At 43.3% G+C, this 21,260-nt stretch overlaps 2 protein-coding genes across 3 annotated transcripts in view; one reads left to right on the top strand and one right to left on the bottom strand.

The window, feature by feature from the left end:
* The window catches only part of OSBPL11 (oxysterol binding protein like 11), a 98,896-nt gene extending 93,185 nt beyond the window's left edge, over positions 1 to 5,711 (bottom strand). The window contains exon 1 of one of the 2 annotated variants that reach the window (XM_036850928.1): positions 5,364 to 5,711. In XM_036850928.1, the coding sequence (XP_036706823.1) occupies positions 5,364 to 5,554 (191 nt within the window). In that variant the 5' untranslated portion in view covers positions 5,555 to 5,711. The remainder of the gene's footprint in view (positions 1 to 5,363) is intronic. The other variant, XM_036850929.1, reaches the window with a different exon arrangement.
* Positions 5,712 to 6,414: 703 nt separating this feature from the next.
* LOC118894006 (GRIP and coiled-coil domain-containing protein 2-like) lies at positions 6,415 to 20,308 on the top strand. The gene is given in 3 exon segments (XM_036849675.1): positions 6,415 to 6,458; positions 19,423 to 20,159; positions 20,162 to 20,308. Coding segments are annotated over 3 exon segments (912 nt in total). The 3' UTR covers positions 20,293 to 20,308.
* The last annotated feature ends 952 nt before the right edge of the window (positions 20,309 to 21,260 follow it).

Raw genomic sequence — 21,260 nt, 5'->3', positions numbered from 1 at the left:
GTTCACAGCAGCACTATTTACAATAGCCAAGACATGGAAGCAACCTAAATGTTCATCAACAGATGAATGGATAAAGAAAATGTGGTATATATATATATACAATGGAATACTACTCAGCCATAGCCATACAAAAAAATAATGCCATTTGCAGCAACATGGATGGACCTAGAGATTATCATACTAAGTGAAGTAAGTCAGGCAGAGAAAAACAAATATCATATGATATCACTTATATGTGGAATCTAAAAAAAGATACAAATTAACTTATTTACAAAACAGAAATAGACTCACAGACATAGAAAACAAATTTATGATTATCAAAGGGGAAGGGGGTAGGGATAAATTAGGAGTTTGGGATTAACAGATACAAATTACTATACATAAAATAAACAACAAGAACCTACTGCATAGCACAGGGAACTATATTCAATGTTTTGTAATAACCTATAATGGAAAAGAATCTGATATATATATATATATACATACATATATCTGACATTTGCTGTATACCTGAAACTAGCACAATATTGTAAACCAACTATAGTTCAATTAAAAAAAAATGGCCAAAACCTCTGAACAGACATTTCTCCAAAGAAGATAATACAAATGACCAGTAAGTACATGAAGATACTCAACATTATTAGTCATCAGGGAAATGCAATTCAAAACCACAATGTGCCACCACCACCATTTCATACCCACTAGGATGGCTAAAACCAAAAAGACAGACAATAACAAGTGTTGATGAGAAGGTGAAGAGATTAAAACCCTAACACACTGCTGATAAGAAGGTAAAATGGTGCAGCAGCTTTGGAAGATGGTCTGACAGTTCCTCAAAAAGTTAAACAGTGGCTTCCCTGGTGGTGCAGTAGTTGGGAATCTGCCTGCCAATGCAGGGGACACGGGTTCGAGCTCTGATCCAGGAAGATCCCACATGTCATGGAGTGACTAAGCCTGTGCACCACAACTGCCAAGCCTGCGCTCTAGAGCCCATGAGCCAAAACTGCTGAGCCCATGTGCCACAACTACTGAGGCCCGTGCGCCTAGAGCCCATGCTCCGCAACAAGAGAAGCCACTGCAATGAGAAGCCTGCGCACAGCAACGAAGAGTAGCCCTCACTCGCCGCAACCAGAGAAAAGCCTGCGTGCAGCAACGAAGACCCAAAAATAAAATACATTTTAAAAAAAGAGTTAAACAGTTACCATATGACCCAGCAATTCCACTCCCAGGTATATATCCAAGAGAAATGAAAACATATGTCCACACAAAAGGAGAACACAAATGTTCAAAGCAGCATTATTCATAATAACCACAAAATGGAAACAACCCAAATGTCCATCAACTGATGAAGAGATAAGCAAAACATGGTATATACATAAGTGGAGTATTATTCAGCCACAAAAAGGAATAAAGTAACGATATATGCGACAACATTTATAAACCTTGAAAACATTATGCTAATTAATTTTCTAAGTCTGCAAAGCCAAAGCCCAGGGTTTGAAGCACAGTCTTTACTAAATTTCAACCACTCCCTAAGACATAAGCTGAAAACTCCATTTTTTAAAACGGGATAGTAGCAAATTACAGGTAAGCAGTTGAATTTATGGCTCTCAGGTTCCAGAGAGAGCTGTTGAGGCCATGGAAAAGACTGAGATAACAAACAGAAAACATGAGCTTAAGAACAGAAGATGATGAAGTATCACATCAGCTTCTAAAGGAAAAGAGCCAAAGAAACCAAAGAAACGAAAAAGGAGCAATTAGACGACAGAGCAATAAAGGAGAAACCGAGAGAAGGTAATGTCAAAAAAGCCAAGAAAAGAATAATAACAGATACACTTGCAGAGATATCAACTGGAATAGGAATCTAAAAACATTCATCATTTTTAACTCATATCCTTGGTAAGGACAGAGCCAACTGTCATGGGTTGAGCAATAAATGAGGGTTAAGGAAATGGAGGCAGTTTGAGTGTAAACTGTTTTTAAGGGGAAAGGATTTAGGTTAGTTTTCATTACTGTTGCTGTTTTTAAAGTCTAGAGCTTTGGGCCTCACAGGAAGAAGCCAGGGAAGAAAGAGCAATGCAGGACAATGGATAAAATTGTTTGGTCAGTGTCGTAGAGGACAAGGGGATAAATTCGATTGAGAGGTAGGCTGAAGGATTAGCTTCGAACAAGCCTCATTTAAGTAAAGAGATATGTCAGTATGTAAATGCAGTAATGCATTATATATCTGCATCCTTGGGGAAGAGTTCCACATAACTGAATTTTCCAGATACTTAAGCATTTTAAAAAAAATTTTAGCTATTTTCCTTGAAATTGTTCACCACTGTATCTTACAGTTCTTTGCCTAAACAGACTGTGCTTTCCTGGATGACTTAAAGTCACTGTAACCATGATTATATTACTAGGAAGTAATACAGCTTAGTCTGCGTGTTAACTTTTCAAATCTTTGACTGTCCTATGCTGTCAGTTGCCATTTCCTGTTAAACTTCCCCGGATAACTTTTTTCATTTGTGCTTCCAACAGATTCTAGTTTGAAAATTATATAACCAGTAACTAATACCCTAAGTAAGGGATAATAGGGTCCTGAATCAAAGTATAGGAGTAAAGTATATGGCTTTATGACAGTGTTAAGAAACCTGTTTCACTTTTTAATTCAATTAAGACTGGGTTTCAAAGAGTTGAGGATGTCAGAAGACTGACCTCTGGCTACATGAAATATTATTTTATCTTGCTTCCTTAAGTCATATCAAAATAGCCCTGCCAAGTTATTGATAATTTTATATTGTTAGTCTTAAACCACAAAAGAAAAAGCATCATGCATTCCAAAAGTGAGCCTAGACATCTCACAGTAACTAAATATACTTTCCTGTCATATAATCACTTAACAATAAAAAGTTATAATCTTCTACACTTTGTTTCTGTGTGTTAATATAGTCATGCATATTTCACATATATGGATATTATTCATGATAAATGTATATCCTTCATGAAATCTTGACTTTAATCGCTTTCAAATTTCACAACTACAAACAGCACAAAAGCTAAAAAGAACCGAGAGCTAAGCACACAGGCAGTCAGTTAACCAAAATTTAAGAATTCATTCCTATAGTTCCAGTACCATGAGATATTCCAAATTCATTCATTCTTAAGATTCTGAATAATCCAGCAGTTCCACTTCCAGGTATTTATCTGAAGGAAAGGAAAACACTAACTCAAAAAGATATCTGGACCCCCATGTTCATTGCAGTGTTATTTACAATAGCCAAAACATGGACGCAACCTAAGTGTCCATCAGATGGACAATGATGACTGGACAAAGAAAATGTGGTATATATACACAATGGAATATTATCCAGCCATAAAAAAGAAGGAAAGCTAGCCATGTGCACCAACATGGATGAACTTTGAGGGCATTATGCTAAGTGAAATAAGTCACAAAGAAAAGACAAATACTGTGTTATCTCTCTTACATATGGGATCTAAAAAACAAAACAAAACTCATAAATATAGAGAACAGATTGAGGGTAGCCAGAGGGAGGGGTGGGTGAAATGGGTGAAGGTGATCAAAAGGTACAAACTTCCAGTTATAAAATAAATAAGTCCTGGAAATGTAATGTACAGCATGGTGACTATAGATACCATATAGATACCATATACTGTATCAAACATTTGAAAGTTGCTGGGACTTCCTGGTGGTCCAGTGGTAAAGAATCCACCTTACAATGCAGGGGACGCGGGTTCCATTCCTGGTCGGGGAACTAAGATCCCACATGCCGTGGGGCAACTAAGCCCACGTGCCACAACTACTGAGCTGGTGTGCCTCAACTAGAGAGCCTGCGTGCTGCAAACTACAGAGCCCACGCACTCTGGAACCCACGCACCGCAACTACAGAGCCCATGGGCCCTGGAGCCTGCACGCCACAACTAGAGAAGAGGAAGCCCCACGCACCACAACTAGAGAAAGCCCGCGTGCTGCAACGAAGAGCCCGCACGCCTCAACGAAGGTCCCGCATGCTGCAACTAAGACCCGACACAGACAGAAATAAATAAAATAATAAATAAATAATAAATAAATATTTAAAAAAATAAGAAAGTTGCTAAGAGAATTCTCATTAAAAAAAAACTAACTCTGTGGTGACAGATGTTAACTAGATCTATTGGGGTGATCATTCCACAGTACATACAAATATCAAATCTTTATGTTGTACACCTGAACCTAATATAATGTTACATGTCAAATATTTCTCAGTTTGGAAAAAAAGATTCTGGATGGTTATACCCACCTATCCTTTACATATCAAAAACAAAAAATAAAACTACCATTGCTTCTCCAGTACTCACTTCCTGTTCCTTCAGTTTTTCATTCATATCAATGAAAATTAATAAATGTAGAATCTCTCAAAGACAGAGAGGTAGGTGTGAGTGGCCTGATCGAGTCAAACTGAAACATCTCACTAGTTTAGAGTTTCGGAGGCACTAGCAGTTGTACTTTTGCCTCTGTATTCAGATTATTTATGTACATCTCTCCTAAATCGCAAACACCACGAGGGCAAGAATCTTTTCTGATTGAATGATTCCATCCATCACTGGATAAACATGTTTTGAGCACCTAGCATTTGCTAGCCTCCGGAGAGAGCTGAGTTCAACAGTCCCCACCCTCAACAAGCAAGCAAGGGAGGCAGACTTATTGTAAACAAATTACAATATAGGAAAAACAAAAGTGAGTATAGAATCAAATCAGAGAAAAAATTAGCTCTAGAGTCGTAGAGGAAGTTCAGGGATACATTTATGTGTTCCCCAAAAGGCCTTCAATAAGTACCTGTTGAATGAATGGACAAATGAATGAATTAAATCTTGCTAATGAAAGATGAGGGACTTCCCTGGTGGCGCAGTGGTTAAGAATCCACCTGCCAGTGCAGGGGACACGGGTTCGAGCCCTGGTCCGGGAAAATCCCACATGCCGCGGAGCAACTAAGCCCGTGTGCCCCAACTACTGGGCCTGCGCTCTAGAGCCCAGGAGCCACAACTACTGAGCCCGCGTGCCTCAGCTACTAAGCCCGTGTGTTGGAGCCCGTGCTCCGCAACAAGAGAAGCCACCGCAATGAGAAGCCCACGCACCACAAAGGGTAGCCCCTGCTCGCCGCAACTAGAGAAAGCCCGCACGCAGCAACAAAGACCCGACGCAGACATAAATAAATAAATAAATAAAATTAAAAAAAAAAAAAAGATGAGACCCCAGGTCCAAATGAAATGTATTAGTTACTTCTGAAGTTAGTGAATAAACGTCATCCTTCAGCAACTGCAGGAATGCAGACTCCAGCACACCCCGACCTCAGGCTATCACCGTGGAGAAAGGGCCGTACCTGTACTGCCAGCCTTTGGCACTGCCGCCTCGGCTGCTGCCGCTGCTGCTGCTTCCACCCCCACAGCTGCTGTTGCTGCTGTTCTTGTTCGGGGTCACCGCGGTGGCCAGGCCCTCCAGCCTTCCTTCGCTCTCGGAGACTTTCATTGTTGACACTGGTTCACCCCCCTGCATCTTAACTCCAAAGTCCATTTGCCCTTCTTGGGCGGGAGAGGACAACTCTGTAATTTTGTAAGTGATAAGATTTAAGATCTGATCTGAAGGTGATCCCAGTTGCTAAACCAGACGGGGGCTGGAGTAGTAATCATCAAATGGTCCAGGGGAGGAATACAAGCATTCCCCCTGAAGGAAAACTTTTAAGAGGAGAGGGGTAGCGATGAGGACAGATGTCCTTTCAATATATATCTCCTTCTGGGCAAAAGCAAGGAGAAAAAAAATCACCCTGCCAGAGGATTTGGTGGCATGCTCAAAGGAGAAGCAGGAGCAGCGTGGGGAGGTCGCGGACTCTAGCCAGGAGTGCTGGGCGAAGGACGGACCACGGACGGGAACCCGCGGCCTGACCTCTGGGCTGACGGACTGACCCGCCGCGCTCCCTCTGCTCCTCCGGCCGGTCCTCAGCGGGAGGGTCCGGTCCAGCCCGCTCGCCGGTTCCCGCCGCAGCCCTCGAGAAAGAGCTGGAGCCGCCCGCGGCCAGCCCGGGAGGAGGGTCGGAGAAGGAGGCCGCCGAAGGCGGGACGCCGGCTCCCAGGGTCGCCTCGCCTCCAGGTACAGGCGAGACGCTCGGGGCGACTTCCTCCAACGCCCCCGGCCCTGGGCCCTCGACTGGGTTCCCAGGGGCAGGACGAGTCCCTTGCACTCTCTCCAGCCCAAATGTGAAAGCCACAGCTGCGGCCGCCACCCCACCCACAGCCCCCCCGGCTGCTCACCCGCCCGCCTGCTCTCTCCCCCCACTTCCCTTCCGGAGTAGCGTGAGCTCACTTCCCCCAGAGCAGAAGCCCCTGGCGCCATCTTGGAGCAGGGCACGGAGCCCTGAAGGGGGCGGAGCCTCGGCGATGGCTGTGCTGGGGCGGCGGCGGACTCCGAAAAAAGGGAGGCGGTGGGCAGCAGAGGGAGGAGGCGGTGGGACAACCAAGGAGGGAGAAACAAAGGAGTTAGTGCCCTACTGGAGGGTGACTTCCGGCCTTCCTAACCCGGGCCAGGCCTTCCATTTGAGGGCCCATTTCAGTCATTTTAGGAAGAAAGCTTAGAAAAATAATATCATTTCTATAAGGAATTACAAAACCATTTCTTCATTCTGGTTATTTTGAAAAAAAAAAAAAAAAGCATGATATTGGCATAAGGCAAATCAGTGTTATAAATGAAAAAGAAACTGTCCTGGAAATTAGAGCTCTCGGTATCAAAGTATCAAAGTATTCCTTCTGACCTCAGACAACTCGTTCACCCTCCTTAGACCTAGATTTTTGCATTTGTAAAATGAGTGTTTAGGTGATTTCTAAAGTCCCTTCTAATTGTAAATAATAGTTTCTAACAACATGACTTATGAATTGAATGTACACCATATGCGAAACACTATGGCAGAGGCAAAGAAGTATTACTCAAAGAAAGTAAATAAAGTAGTAAAGTAGATACAGATATACAGGTAATTAAGGCCATGAGGAAAATAAAAGGAGATGATATAGAAAATAAGAGAGATGGAATAGAGAACTTACTTTAGAAAGAACAGTTGAGGAAAGTCATCTATCAGGAGATGGCATTTAAAGTGAGAGAATAAAGAAACGTGAGGAAGCTAAGGGACTAGCAAGCTTTACTTATTTTGGGAGATGAGAGACCTGGGACCTGGAGCATGGTGAATAAGAGAGTGGTGTGAAATGAAAGTGAAGAGATAGGCAGAGAAATTTGGATTTTATTGTAAGTGCAATGGAAAGTCATTGAAAATTTTAATAAAGGAGGACTGTGATCTGACCTATGTTTTTAAAAGATCTCTCTATTCTTTTCAGCAGATGGTGCTGGGACACTGGCTATTCACATACAGAAGAATGAAATTGGACCCCTACCTCACACCATGTGCAAAAGTTAACTCCAAATATATGAAAGACATAAATGTAAGAGCTAAAACAATAAAACCCTTAAAAGAAAAACATAGGTGTAAATGTCCACAACCTGGGGTCAGGCAAAGCCTTTTGGATACAACATCAAAGCATAAGTGACAGAAGAAAAAGTAGATTGGGTTTCATGAAAATTAAAAACATTTGTTCTGTAAACCATACCATCAAGAAGTAAAAAGGCAATCCATAAAATGGGAGAAAAATATTTGCAAACCATATATCTGATAAGGGACTTGTATCCAGAATATGTAAAGAGCTCTTACAACTCATTAATAAAAAGATAAATAACCAAATTTTAAAATGGACAACGGAACTGAATAAATATTTCTCCAAAGAAGATATAGCAAAGGTCAATAACTACATTAAGAAGTTCTCAACATCGTTACTAACCAAAGAAACAGAGATCAAAACCTCAATGAGATAGCGCTTCACACCCACTAGGATGGCTACAATCACAAAGGTAGAGAAGGGAATTCCCTGGCAGTCTCATGGTTAGGACTCCGAGCTTTCGCTGCCGCGGGTGTGGGTTCAATCCCTGGTCAGGGAATTAAGATCCTGTAAGCCATGTGGTGTGGCAAAAAATATATATATATATATATTTTATATGTGTGTGTGTGTGTGTATACATATATATATATATATATATATATATACCTTTTACATACATAAATATATACCTTTTATATATATAAATATATACATATATACATTATATATATATAAATATATACATATATACATTATATATATATAAATATATACATATATACATTATATATATATATATATATATATATATATATATATATATATATATATATATATATATATAAAAGTAGAGAACAACCAAACCAATGTTGGTGAGGGATGTGGAGAAATTGGAACCCTCATACACTGCTAGTGGAAATGTAAAATGTGGTTATATCCACACAATGGAATATTAGTTGGCCATAAAAGGAATGGAGTGCTAATATATGCTACAACAAAGACTGACTTCAAAAGCATTATGTTAAGTGAGGGAAGCAAGAAAGCAAAAGCCACATAGTGTGTGCTTCCATTTATATGAAATGTCCAGAATAGGCAAATCTATAGAGGCAGAAGGTAGATTAGTGGTTGCCAGGCCTGGGAGGAAGGAGGAATGGGGAGTGACTGCTAATGGGTATGAGGTTTTTGAGGGGTAATAAAAATGTTTTAAAATTAGATTAGTGGTGATGGTTGCACAATCTTGTGAATATACTAATACCCATTTAACTGTACACTTTATTTTTTTTTAATATTTATTTATTTATTTGGCTGCACTGGGTCTTAGTTGTGGCATGCGGAATCTTTAGTTGCAGCATGCGGACTCTTAGTTGCAGCATGTGGGATCTAGTTCCCTGACCAGGAATTGAACCCGGGCCCCCTGCATTGGGAGTCTTAGCCACTGGACGGCCAGGGAAGTCCCTAGCTGTACGCTTTAAACGGGTGAATTCATGGTAGGTGAATTAAATCAAAATAAAGGTATGTTTTAAAAAACAAACTCTCTAGCTGCCACATAAAGAATTAATTTTAGTGGGAGAAAAAGAGGAAGTAGGGAGACTAGTCAGGAGGCTATTACAGGAAATGAAGTGAGAAGTGATGCTAGTGATAAGACTAGGGTGATGGCAGTCAGGATAGAAAAAAGTAAGCCCATCTAAACTGTATGGAGGTAGGAGTGGCTACAGTGCTGTAAATAGATTGGATTTGCAACAGTGCAGTAATATTCTTACAGGCCTTTCCAATTCTGGTCTTTTCTACACTTTTCACAGATCACAACTCTGATCATGCCCCTTTGAAACTCAGAACCTTCCAAAGACTTTTCATTATTTATGGAATAAATTCCAAACTCCTCTATCCAAGAAAAAAATAGCATGAAGTTTGTTGTAATAGCTATAGGATTTAAAGTTATCCTTTTATAGTCCAATACTGACTGAGATAAAGAGCTCTAAATAACCAATGAGTTCAGCCAGCTATAGAAGTAAGCCACACTTGGACTTCCCTGGTGGCACAGTGGTTAGGAATCCACCTGCCAACAAAGGGGACACGGGTTCAATCCCTGGTCCGGGAAGAACCCACATGCCGCGGAGCAACTAAGCCCGTGCACCACAGCTACTTAGCCTGTGCCCTAGAGCCCACGTGCCGCAACTACTGAGCCTGTGTGCTGCAACTACTGAGGCCTGTGTACCACAACTACTGAAGCCCGTGTGCCTAGAGCCAGTGCTCTGCAACAAGAGAAGCCTGTGCACCGCAACGAAGAGTAGCCCCCGCTCGCCGCAACTAGAGAAAGCCCACGTGCAGCAACGAAGACCCAATGCAGCCAAAATTAAAAAAAAAAAAAAAGAAAGAACTAATTCCACTACTGATGAAATAAACAAATCCTGAAAGAACTTATAAAAAAAAAAAAAAAGTAAGGCACCCTCGACCAAGATCATCCAGGCTCCAATCAAAGAAAAGAAGCCTTGTGAGTGTACACCTTCACTGGAGAAATGGCAGGTATGAAGGATGAACATGCCAACCCAAGGATAAGGGACAACACAGAGTCTGGAAAAGGCCTCAGCTTTAGAGACCCAGAAACTATTTTGTCATTGCTCCCAGTGGTGATGAGACTTGGGGACTAGCCCACGCTAACCAAATGCACAACAGACTGATGTGTAGTAACTGCAAAGATAAGTGTTACTTAATAATGAAAAACACAGTACAGAGTACTCAAGTTTGGTGTCAGCACTTTCCATGAAAGAAACTCAACAGGATAAGCTAAATTATTACCAGAAGTTTACATGACTGTCATGGAATCAGAGCCAGGAGAGTTGATTGATAGATGTTTTATTATTTTTTTTTAAGTAAAAACTTTTTGTTGTTGTACAGTAGGGTCTGAGTCTGACTTTCATTCATTGTCTAAGGAGAAAAGAGGGCATACAATTTGAACAAGGGAAATAAAGAAAGGCACTTTTTTTAAATGCCTTCAAAGAAGGATATGTTCATCTTTTTGAAGAATTTAAGGTGCATTCCCCAGTATTCCAGCTGGATGATGGATCAATGCATCCTTCCACATGGAAAGAAGCTGCATAGCATAGTGGTCAAGAACATGGGCTTGGGCTTCCCTGGTGGCGCAGTGGTTGAGAATCTGCCTGCTAATGCAGGGGACACGGGTTCGAGCCCTGGTCTGGGAAGATCCCACATGCCACGGAGCAGCTGGGCCCGTAAGCCACAACTACTGAGCCTGCGCGTCTGGAGCCTGTGCCCCGCAACGGGAGGGGCCGCAATAGTGAAAGGCCCGCGCACCGCGATGAAGAGCGGTCCCCGCACCGCGATGAGGAGTGGCCCCCGCTTGCCGCAACTAGAGAAAGCCCTCGCACGAACCGAAGACCCAACACAGTCAAAAATAAATAAATAAATAAATAAAATCTTAAAAAAAAAAAAAAAAAAAAAAAAAAAAAAAAAGAACATGGGCTTATGTGTCCGTGCACATGGATACTGATTGCATGCATGTGACCTTAGGCAAGTTACCTAAACTCTTTGTGCTTGTTTCCTTGCCTGAAAATGGGACTAATAATATTTCTGCTATGGATTGAATTGTGTCTCCCGAAAATTCATCTAATCTCCAATCAACGTGATGATATTCAGAGATGGGACCTTAGGAGATAATTAGGTTTTGATGAGGTCATGAGCTTGGGGCCCCCATGATGAGATTAGTACCCTTGTAAGAAGAGACACCAGAGTGCTCTCCCTCTCTCTCTCACCTGGCCCCCTGCCATGTGAGGACACAGGGAGAAAGAGGCCGTCTGCAAGCCTAGAAGACAGTTCTCACCAGAAACTGGTGAGTTTGATCTTGGACTTCTAGCTTTCAGAACTGAGAAAATCAATGTCTGTTGTTTAAGCCATCCAGTCTATGGTATTTTGTTATGACAGCTGAAGGTAAGACAATCTCCCTTTTGAGTGGTTATCAGCATTAAATGAAATGACACATGTAAAGTCTGACACATGACATGCTACGTGCTTAGCAACTGTTAGCCATGGTTACTAGAAGAATAGGGTTTACCAAGTAAAATGAATGGTTTTGTTTGGTGAGGGCACCTTTCCCCTGGACAGCTCTGAAGACATCTGACATATTTCTATGGGAGAATACCAGCTTTGCCTCCCAGATGAAATGGAGTTTTCCAGAGGTAACAAAAGAGACCTGTCAGGGTACATAAATGAAGAGTCCTAAGAACATTGCCTGGAATCACCAGCTTGTGGGTGTCTGGGTGAAAACGCAGGTGCACGGGGTGATCCCTGCTTCAGTGTCACCCCCTCACAGAGGCCTTCCCTGACCACTCACTCTGTACAGAGTAGCAGCCCTCCCCATTTCTCCACCCTTTTGCCCTGCTTTAGTTTTCTTAAAAGCACCTGACATTATATGCTTTGTTGTGCATTTTTTGTCTGCTCACTAACTAGAATGTAAGCTGCACAAGGAAAGAGTCAATTCTTTTTTTTTTTTTTTTTGAAAGAGTCGATTCTTTTTTCCCCCACCTCTGTCTCCCCAGTACTCAAACATCGCCTGGTACACGTGTTGAATGAATGAATGAATTTATGATAGTGGTTAAGGACACAAAATTTGGCATCAGTCTTCAAATCTTGGCTCTGTCACTTAGGACATGTGATCTTGGGCAAGTTACTTACCCTGGTGAACCTGAGTTTTCTCATCTGTAAAATGGAAATAGGATGAAATAAGAAAATATATAGGAAGTGCTTAGCACAGTGCCTGGCATCTAGTTAGCACTGAACCAATGCTGGCCACATTTTCTCTTTCTCACCCTGATGGGCAGAGGAGGGAAGAGTAATTTATTTCCCTGAAGCACAGGAGACCTGCTTTCTCTATGAGCCTGCAGCTGTGGCAGCTGGAATGAAGAGGTGGACAGGCCGCAGAGAAACTGGAGACAGGAGGGGAGTGGGGAGCAGTACTTAATCCCACGAGAGCTGCTGTGAGAATAAGGCTGTTCACCTGCAATTTCTATTTTTTAAAAAATGAAGGAAGGTGGGCTTCCCTGGTGGTGCAGTGGTTGAGAATCTGCCTGCCAATGCAGGGGACACGGGTTTGAGCCCTGGTCTGGGAAGATCCCACATGCCGCGGAGCGACTAGGCCCGTGAGCCACAATTGCTGAGCCTGCGCGTCTGGAGCCTGTGCTCCGCAACAAGAGAGGCCGCGATAGTGAGAGGCCCGCGCACCGCAATGAAGAGTGGCCCCCACTTGCCACAACTAGAGAAAGCCCTCGCACAGAAACGAAGAGCCAACACAGCCAAAAATAAATAAATAAAATTTAAAAAAGAAAAAAAATGAAGGAAGGAAAAGAGAAAAACAGAAATTCTGAGAAGACAGAATGTTCACATTCACAGCAGATGTTACTACTACTGTGGTGAAACAGAATTTCAATGAACCAGGAGCCCCAACCTCCCCGCCTCCAGCTTAGACTGAAATCCTTAGCCATTTCCCCATCCAGTGGGGTGATTCAGCTGAAGGGCTGTAAGCTAGCGAGTGTTTCACTGAAAACACTCCCCTGCCAAGCTCAAGGCTCCTTGTGGGAGTTAAAGAAGCAGACACTCTCAGGGGTTTTGTTTGAGAGGAGGAAGGAACCTTGACGAAGAGAGACTGGAGCTGTGCTCAGAGTCTGATAAAATGATTTTTTTCCTCCCTTTCTTTGCCTCCCCCAGCACCTCTCCCCTGAATCCCTATTGAACCTGAAAGTATTTTGCTTAAATAAACAGTAGACAGTGACATTAGCTCTTCAAACTGTTATAAAATGAGAACACGGGTTCCTTCAATGTGATGTGCTCAGCCTGTCTGTTTTTAGACTCATTTGGCTAGTGCAGGTAGTGTTTTGCTGACAGAAGCCCATAAAAATGCAAAGTCAATGGGCGCCACATGACCTTTCCATCATCAACTGGTGAATACCCTGGGAAAGGAGAGAAAGAAAAGCCAGCTAATGCTTTATCATGAACCCACATGGGTGTGAATTCTGGGGGTCAGCATGCGAATTTACTGTTCCCATCAAGTAAGTCAGTTGACAAGAGAACATTGATTTACTTGACAGGATATGTGCCAACGTCCCTTTTGAAAACACCGCATCCCATCACCAAAACAACAACAACCAAAAAGTAAATACTAGGGTAGCATTTTTCAATATGTGCTCCACACAATATTGCAGGATATTAATAGGTGTTACTTGATTTAAATTTTTTCTTGCTGTGATTAGATACATTTGAAAAACACTGATTTTTTTTTTTTTTTTTTTTACACCGGTTCCTTTATTGCAGGGCTTCTTGGAGGATTTAATATGCTAATGTACATCATATATCTTTCTAAGAGAGATAGAAGGTGCAATATTTCCCAAAATTATTTGACCACAGAACTCCTTTTACATAGAACATCTCCCAGGAAGAGTATCCACAAAGTTTATAGGTTGGGATACCCTTAGAAAGCAAGTAGAATCTTATGAGGAAAGCCATCCAGATTAAATTTACCTTACTTTGCAAGTTTTAGCATCATTTCTCTCCACAACCTCCTCTGATTCTGCATGGCTTAGAATTCTTAGCATGAGAATAGTTCCCCTGGGTGGTGATTTTAGGATCAAGGTCTCAGATGTGGCCATAAAGCCCCTGGCAGGGAAGGAGTTGCAACTTCAAGGCCCTAAGCATTGAAAAGATGGTGTTTCTCATATATAATTCCAAATAAAAATAATACCAACCTGTGAAACAAATGAAAAAGAGCCCAACAAAGTTTGGATTTCCCCCATCAAACTCTGGAAATACTTGGAAGGGTGGGGCTTTACGGTGTGCCAAGCAGCTACCTAGTCTGCTCATTGGGTGGCCCAGCACTGCCCTGGGGAGACGTGCTCCCGCCTGGGAGAAGGGAGATCCTAAGGACGCTCTTACTGGTCTACCCTTGTACTAATGGACTTAATTCAATCTCTTTCCCATCTGCGAAAGGAGACTCAGGAAGGTGAAATGGTAGAAAGCTTGCAACAGGAAGGGAGCTAGAGATATCAGCCCACTGATGACAGGCCTGGGGCAACAGGGAATTGGGCCTAGTTTAGCTAAGTGGATAGTGGATTGTGTATTTGATGGTTTTGCCTTGGGCCCTCTTTTTTTGTCTTTTTTTTTTTTTCCCCAGTCTTTTTTTTAGTCTTTTGGTCTGAATAACTATCATGGATTCTACACTTAAGGTCTCTGTGGGGCTATGTTTGCATTTACATGAAGTCTTTAATGTAAATATTTGATAAGCAAGAACAGACATAATCTGTTTCATATAAGAACTCCTCCATTCCCACCCCCCTCCCAGACTGTGAGCACCTCGAGGGAAAATTGCTAGATCCTGAGCACTTATCGTATATTAACGAATATATGTGGAATCTAGAAAAATGGTACAGATGAACTGGTTTGCAAGACAGAAATAGAGACACAGATGTAGAGAACAAACGTATGGATGCCAAGGGGGGAAAGCGGGGGTGTGGGGTGGTGGTGGGATGAAATGGGAGATTGGGATTGACTTATATACACTAATATATATAAAATAGATAACTAATAAGAACGTGCTGTATAAAAAAATAAAATTCAAAAAAAAAAAAATAGTGATGGTTTCTCCTTTTCCTCATCTTCTTGACCTGAAATGAGGTCTGCCTAGAGAAAAGGAGATTAAATGGTCTCAGATTTTCAAAGCCAATGAATATTGTTTCTTATTTCTTCTCTGAAAGCCTTCATTATAGTCATTAATTGAACAAATATTCGTTGCACATGAATTATATGCCAGGTACTCTGCTAACTGCAAAGGTAACAACCATAAATAAGACATAGTTTCTGCCCCCAAAGTCTATGTATAGAGCTGGGAAGGCAGATCTTAAACAAGAAATTTAAAATAAGTGAGAAGTGTCAAGATAGATGTATCGGGACTTCCCTGGTGGCACAGTGGTTAAGAATCCACCTGCCAATGCAGGGGACACGGGTTCAAGCCCTGGTCCGGGAAGATCCCACATGCCGCGGAGCAACTAAGCCCGTGCGCCACAACTACGGAGCCTGCGCTCTAGAGCCTGCGAGCCACAACTACTTAGCTAGCATGCCACAACTACTGAAGTCCGCACGCCTAGAGCCCGTGCTCCGCAACAAAAGAAGCCACTGCAGTGAGAAGCCCGCGCACCACAACGAAGAGTAGCCCCCGCTCACCGCAACTAGAGAAAGCCCGTGTGCAGCAATGAAGACCCAAAGCAGCCAAAAAATAAATAAAAAAAAAAAAACTCACTTACTTAACAACAACAACAAAAAAAGATAGATTTATCAATAGTATGGAGCCTGAGTAGAAATAGATTGGTGGGTGGGTGGTTGTTTTGTTTTTTTGTTTTTAACCTAATGTAGCAATCAGACAAGGGCTTCTTTTTTTTTTTTTTTTTTTAATATATATATTTATTTATTTATGTTTGGCTGTGTTGGGTCTTCGTTGCTGCGCGCAGGCTTTCTCTAGCTGCGGTGATCGGGGGCTACTCTTTGTTGCAGTGCGCGGGCTTCTCATTGCGGTGGCTTCTCTTGTTGCAGAGCATGGTGCGCGGGCTTCAGTAGTTGTGGCACATGGGATTAGTTGCTCCGCGGCCTGTGGGATCTTCCCAGACCAGGGCTCGAACCCGTGTCCCCTGCATTGGCAGTTGGATTCTTAACCACTGTGCCACCAGGGAAGTCCCAGAGAAGGCCTTCTTGAGAAAAGTGATATGTAAGCTTATAACTGGAAGGATGAATTGAAGACAGAGTGAAGCAATATTCCAGGTAGAGGGAAGAACATGTTCAAAGATGAGAGGGAAGAGACATAAGAGGAACTTAAAGGCCAGGATGGCCAGGTATCAAAAGGAATATATCAGAAGATGAGTCTAGGAAGGTAGTGAAGGATCAGATGCCAGGCCAAGGAGAAATTTGGACTTTTTCTAAAACACAAGGGGAGCCATTGAACGATTCCAAGCAAAAGAATTAATTACATGATGAGATTTAGATTGTTTAATATATAATAACATTCTTTCTAGACCTAGCTTCTACTTGGACGTAAGTACACCCTTGCCCTGAATTAGGTTCTTAGGAAGGCTTCTGTTCCCATTCATTGCTGGATTTTAAGTAGAAAAATGACACCTGGCTCCACTGCCAGGTCTTGCAAGCCATAAGATACAAAAAGAAACTTCCAGCAAGGAAGTCTTCTTCCCCAGATGACTGTGAGACAGGTAAGTGATGGATCTTTACCACCTGTTTGCATTTCTCTATTTTCTGACTCTTATTTGGCCAGAAAAAATGCATGAGAATTCTCTCCTAATTGTTCCTTTCTTTTCCTCCTACCATCGCCATAGATTTTCAAGTGGTATTGGGCAACCATACAACCTTGTGAAAAGTTGCTCAACAGGGCTTCCCTGGTGGCGCAGTGGTTGAGGATCTGCCTGCCAATGCAGGGGACACGGGTTCGAGCCCTGGTCTGGGAAGATCCCACATGCCGCGGAGCAACTAGGCCCGTGAGCCACAATTACTGAGCCTGCGCGTCTGGAGCCTGTGCTCCGCAACAAGAGAGGCCGCGACAGTGAGAGGCCCGCGCACCGCGATGAGGAGTGGCCCCCGCTCGCCGCGACTGGAGGAAGCCCTCGCACGGAAACGAAGACCCAACACAGCCAAAATAAATAAATTAATAAAAGTAGCCCTCCACCCCCTTAAAAAAAAAAAAAAAAAAAAAGTTGCTCAACAGCATCAAGGGACATTCTGCTCCTTCTTTCCATCTTTCAAAACAACTCTGGCTTTGTCATAAGCTGTACTTTTTATGGCAATTATAGTTGTTCATGACACTTTCACCTGCAACAAAACCTATTTTAGCTCTTCTGAACCATTCCAAATGTTTTAGAATTTAACTGATCAGATCTTAAACCAAGTTCTCATCTGTTCTCAGAACAGAACAGGTTGAAGGCATTTCACACAGACCACAGCCCAATAGTATCAATTCATCTCAAAGAAGCATAGCAGAGAGAGTGTCCTCAGCCATGCAAGATGTCTGATTCAATGTGCTTTCAATCCTGGGGAGCTTGTGGCAACAATTTCCTTGTCGTTCTTGGCAATTTAAGTTACCCTTTGTGAAATCAGTAGTGTTGGCAGGCCACGCTGCTAATTATTTGGAGTGCCTGGTCAGGCTTCCAGAGGCCAAGATCAGCTAGTTCTCTAATCTGTCTCCAGCCCTCCCTAAGCCTGAGCTCTTCAGGCTTCTATGATCCTTTCTCACTGCACCGTGTTATTTCATGCTCAGCTTTTAATCAAGATCCGAAGAGCCAAACATGATATAGGCTTTGCTAGTTGAACAAAAGGCAAAGAAAATATCACACTTGGAATTGTATGTATCTTGCTATTGAGGGCAAATTCTGTGATGACTCTCTGCAGGGTAGAGAGTAACAGTTTGGTTTTTTTTTTTTGGCCTTTTTAGTTAACAAGAGTCACAGACACATGCTGAACAGGGTCAGATAAATGAATGCAGTAGGCCAGGTGGAGACTGTAGTAAGTGGAGAGTGTTTGCCCCATCTAAGGAGAGGAGCACTAGTTCATTCCAACAGACTATTGCCAGAAAGGCCCCGTGAAGCAAAATCTTCCGATTTTCTAAGAGAAGCCAGAAATATGAGCTTTCATGTGAAAGTCCCTCAAGTTTTACATGTTCACCACTATTTCAAAAAATTGTTTAATATGTAGGAATCAAAACAAAAAGTGTTTGTGACCAGGTTCGACCCATAGGCCACCAGTTTGGCTTCATGTCCTTTGCAGATTCATCAGGTTGTCACCTGTACTCATTCAAGTCATGGGCAAAATTTTGACCAGGACAGAGCCTGGTAGAGTCTTCCCTCTGGATTCACATGTATCCAATCAATCAGAACCGTCTGGTGTGGTGGAGTGCCTCCATTCTCACCCAGCTTATACTTCTCTACCTAATTTGAAAGGCTGTTATAAGAGATTTGGCCGAAATCCTGTGGCTACGGCATTTCTCTATCCTATGTTCTAGCAGCCTTAATCTTAAAGAATTACCCAAATTAAAAAAGAAAAAAAAAAGAATTACCCAACAAGTTAGTGGCTGAGCTGAAACAGTGTGGTCTCTGCTATCCCAAATCTCCCAATCTATTTGGAGACATGAGAACACACACCTGAAACACAGTCAAGAGGACTGGGCTCTGCTCTTCTCCATCAGTAGAGAGAAAATGGGATACGACAAGGGAGGGCCTTAGAGGGACCCGTCCATGATCCAAACTTAATAACAGAGCTGCAGGTAGGTAAAAACCTCTTTGGCTGAATCTACTTTGACCATGCCATGTCCTTTCCTGTGATTTTTCCCTTCTGCAAATTGGAGGAAATGAAATTTTCTTTAAGTATGGGCTGTTAGTCATTTGAAACAGTTTTCCTCAGCGTTTGTGGAATCTCCTTCCTAGAAAGGTTGTTATAGTTGGCACAGACTGGCTGTAAGGAAGATCTGGCAGGAGATCTGGGCCAGATGGTAATTATAGTCCTTATAGCCATAATTCTTTAGCAATGAGGGCCAAGAAGGAAGGCATTTGTTTCAAGTATCCATGACGAGGAAGATTTCATACTTAAGTGTTGCTTGGTCCCAGGTCAAAGAGGTTCCAGCCACATCTCCCCAATCTATGCCTGTGTCGTGCTTTCACATCACTTGTGTGTAGCTTAAGAAGGGAGGAAAGGGACTTCCCTGGCAGTCCAGTGGTTGGGACTTCACCTCCCAGTGTGGGGGGGTGAGGGTTGGATCCCTGGTTGGGGAGCTGGGAGCCTCAGGGCCAAGGAACCAAGGCATAGAACAGGAGCAATATTGTGACAAATTCAATAAAGACTTTGAAGATGGTCCACAACAAAAAAAATCTTTAAAAAAAAAAAAAAAGGGCAGAAAAGAGAATTCAAATTCAGCAGGATGCTGCAGGAGACCGTGTCCAAGGAGACCGGGCTCCGAGAGAAGCTGTGCGCCGTGCAGTCGGAGAACTCCGCGATGAAGTCTGAGCACGCGCAGACCGTGAGTCAGCTCTCGGCCCAGCACGAGGCCCTGCGTGGCAGCTTCCGAGACCAGGTGCTGCAGCTGCAGGAGGAGCACCGGCGGACGGTGGAGACGCTGCAGCAGCAGCTGACCAGGCTGGAGGCCCAGCTCTTCCAGCTCCGGAGCGAGCCGTCCACAAGAAGCCCAGCTTCTTCCCAGCAACCTTTGAGGAGCCTTCGAGAAAGGAGAAGCACAGACCTCCCGCTTCTGGATGTGCCAGCCACGACCCGGGAGGAGGGGGAGGGGATGGAGACCACGGACACGGAGTCCATATCTTCCGCCGGCATCCAGGCGCAGTCCTTAGAGCAGCTGCTCCGTTCTCCCGAAGCCAGACTCGAGCCTCCTTCCTCGCACGCTGAATTCACCAAAGAAGAATTGGTTCAAAAGCTCAGTTCCACCACAAAAAGTGCCGACCACTTAAACGGGCTGCTTCGGGAAACAGAAGCCACCAACGCCATCCTCATGGAGCAGATTAAGCTTCTGAAGAGTGAAATAAGGCGGCTGGAGAGGAACCAGGCGCGAGAGCAGTCGGCCGCCAACCTGGAATACCTGAAGAACGTGCTGCTGCGGTTCATCCTCCTGAAGCCGGGAAGCGAGCGGGAGCGGCTGCTGCCCGTCTGGACACGATGCTGCAGCTCAGCCCCGAGGAGAAGGCCAGGCTGGCCGTCGCCGCCCAAGGTGAGGGGGAAAATGCTTCCCGTTCCTCCGGCCGGGCGTCCTATCTGCACAGCTGGTCTGGACTTCGATAGACCGATGGGAAAAGCATTATTTATTAACCAAATAGAATCCATTCGGCAAAAAAAAAAAAAAAAAAAAAATGGATCCACCACTACAGTTTTAAGACACTTCTTAGGAATCCTTTGTTCTCTCGAGTGAAAGAATATTTTACTATATGACTATTTAAAGAACTAACTATTATTAAATCTGCACATACTCAGAGCTTCAGACAGTTTAGCCTAGAGCAGTGCTCAAAAGCTTCTCTGCCCACCTTGAGTTCCAGCCTCCTGTGATGCCGTAACTCTAATATCACAACTGACCTCCTGTCCTCATCCTTGTTTCTAAAATCTGAACAAAGAACCCTGAGCTCGGCTTTAGGTGGGAGACATAGGGTGTCTCCCTGACTATGAAAGTATGGGAGACCCTGAGATGAGTCTACAGGGAAGATACTGGGAAATCTTGATCCCTGCAGGGCTTTCAGCAAAGAATTAACACCAATCTGTCAGGTACAGAAACTGAGGAAGATGTGACCTCAAACAAACCTGACCCAGACCTTGGAAGGGTTTCAGTTGTTTCGAGTGTTAACAAGAAGCCACTAGGAAGAGAGTTGCCACAGAGAGGGAAAAGTGGAGAGTACTTGTTTTAAGCCTCAAATGTCCAAATGACCTTCCAGGACCCAGTGGGACACTACCTCCTGGGTGCTGCCTGGTCCATCAGCTTCATGTGTGAGCTCTGAAAAGGCTCTTCCATTCAGCCCAATTTCTCCCCTTTGTCACCAGCTTCTTCTTTAGGTCCAGGCCTCAGAGGAAAAATAAATCACATTTTCATCCTGTTCACCTTTGCTTCCCAAGCACGTCCATGAGAGCTGTCTTAGTCTGTCTGGACTGCTATAACAAAAATACCATAGACTGGGTGGCTTAAACAACAAACATTTATTTCTCACAGTTCTAGAGGCTGGAAGTCCAAGATTCAGTGTCTGGTGAGAGCTCTCTTCCTGGTT

Source organism: Balaenoptera musculus, chromosome 4, assembly GCF_009873245.2.
Source record: "Balaenoptera musculus isolate JJ_BM4_2016_0621 chromosome 4, mBalMus1.pri.v3, whole genome shotgun sequence".
In the NCBI taxonomy this organism is placed as follows: Eukaryota; Metazoa; Chordata; class Mammalia; order Artiodactyla; family Balaenopteridae; genus Balaenoptera; species Balaenoptera musculus.
The sequence above is the reverse complement of the archived record's forward strand: the minus strand, read 5'-3'. Positions and strand labels throughout refer to the sequence as shown.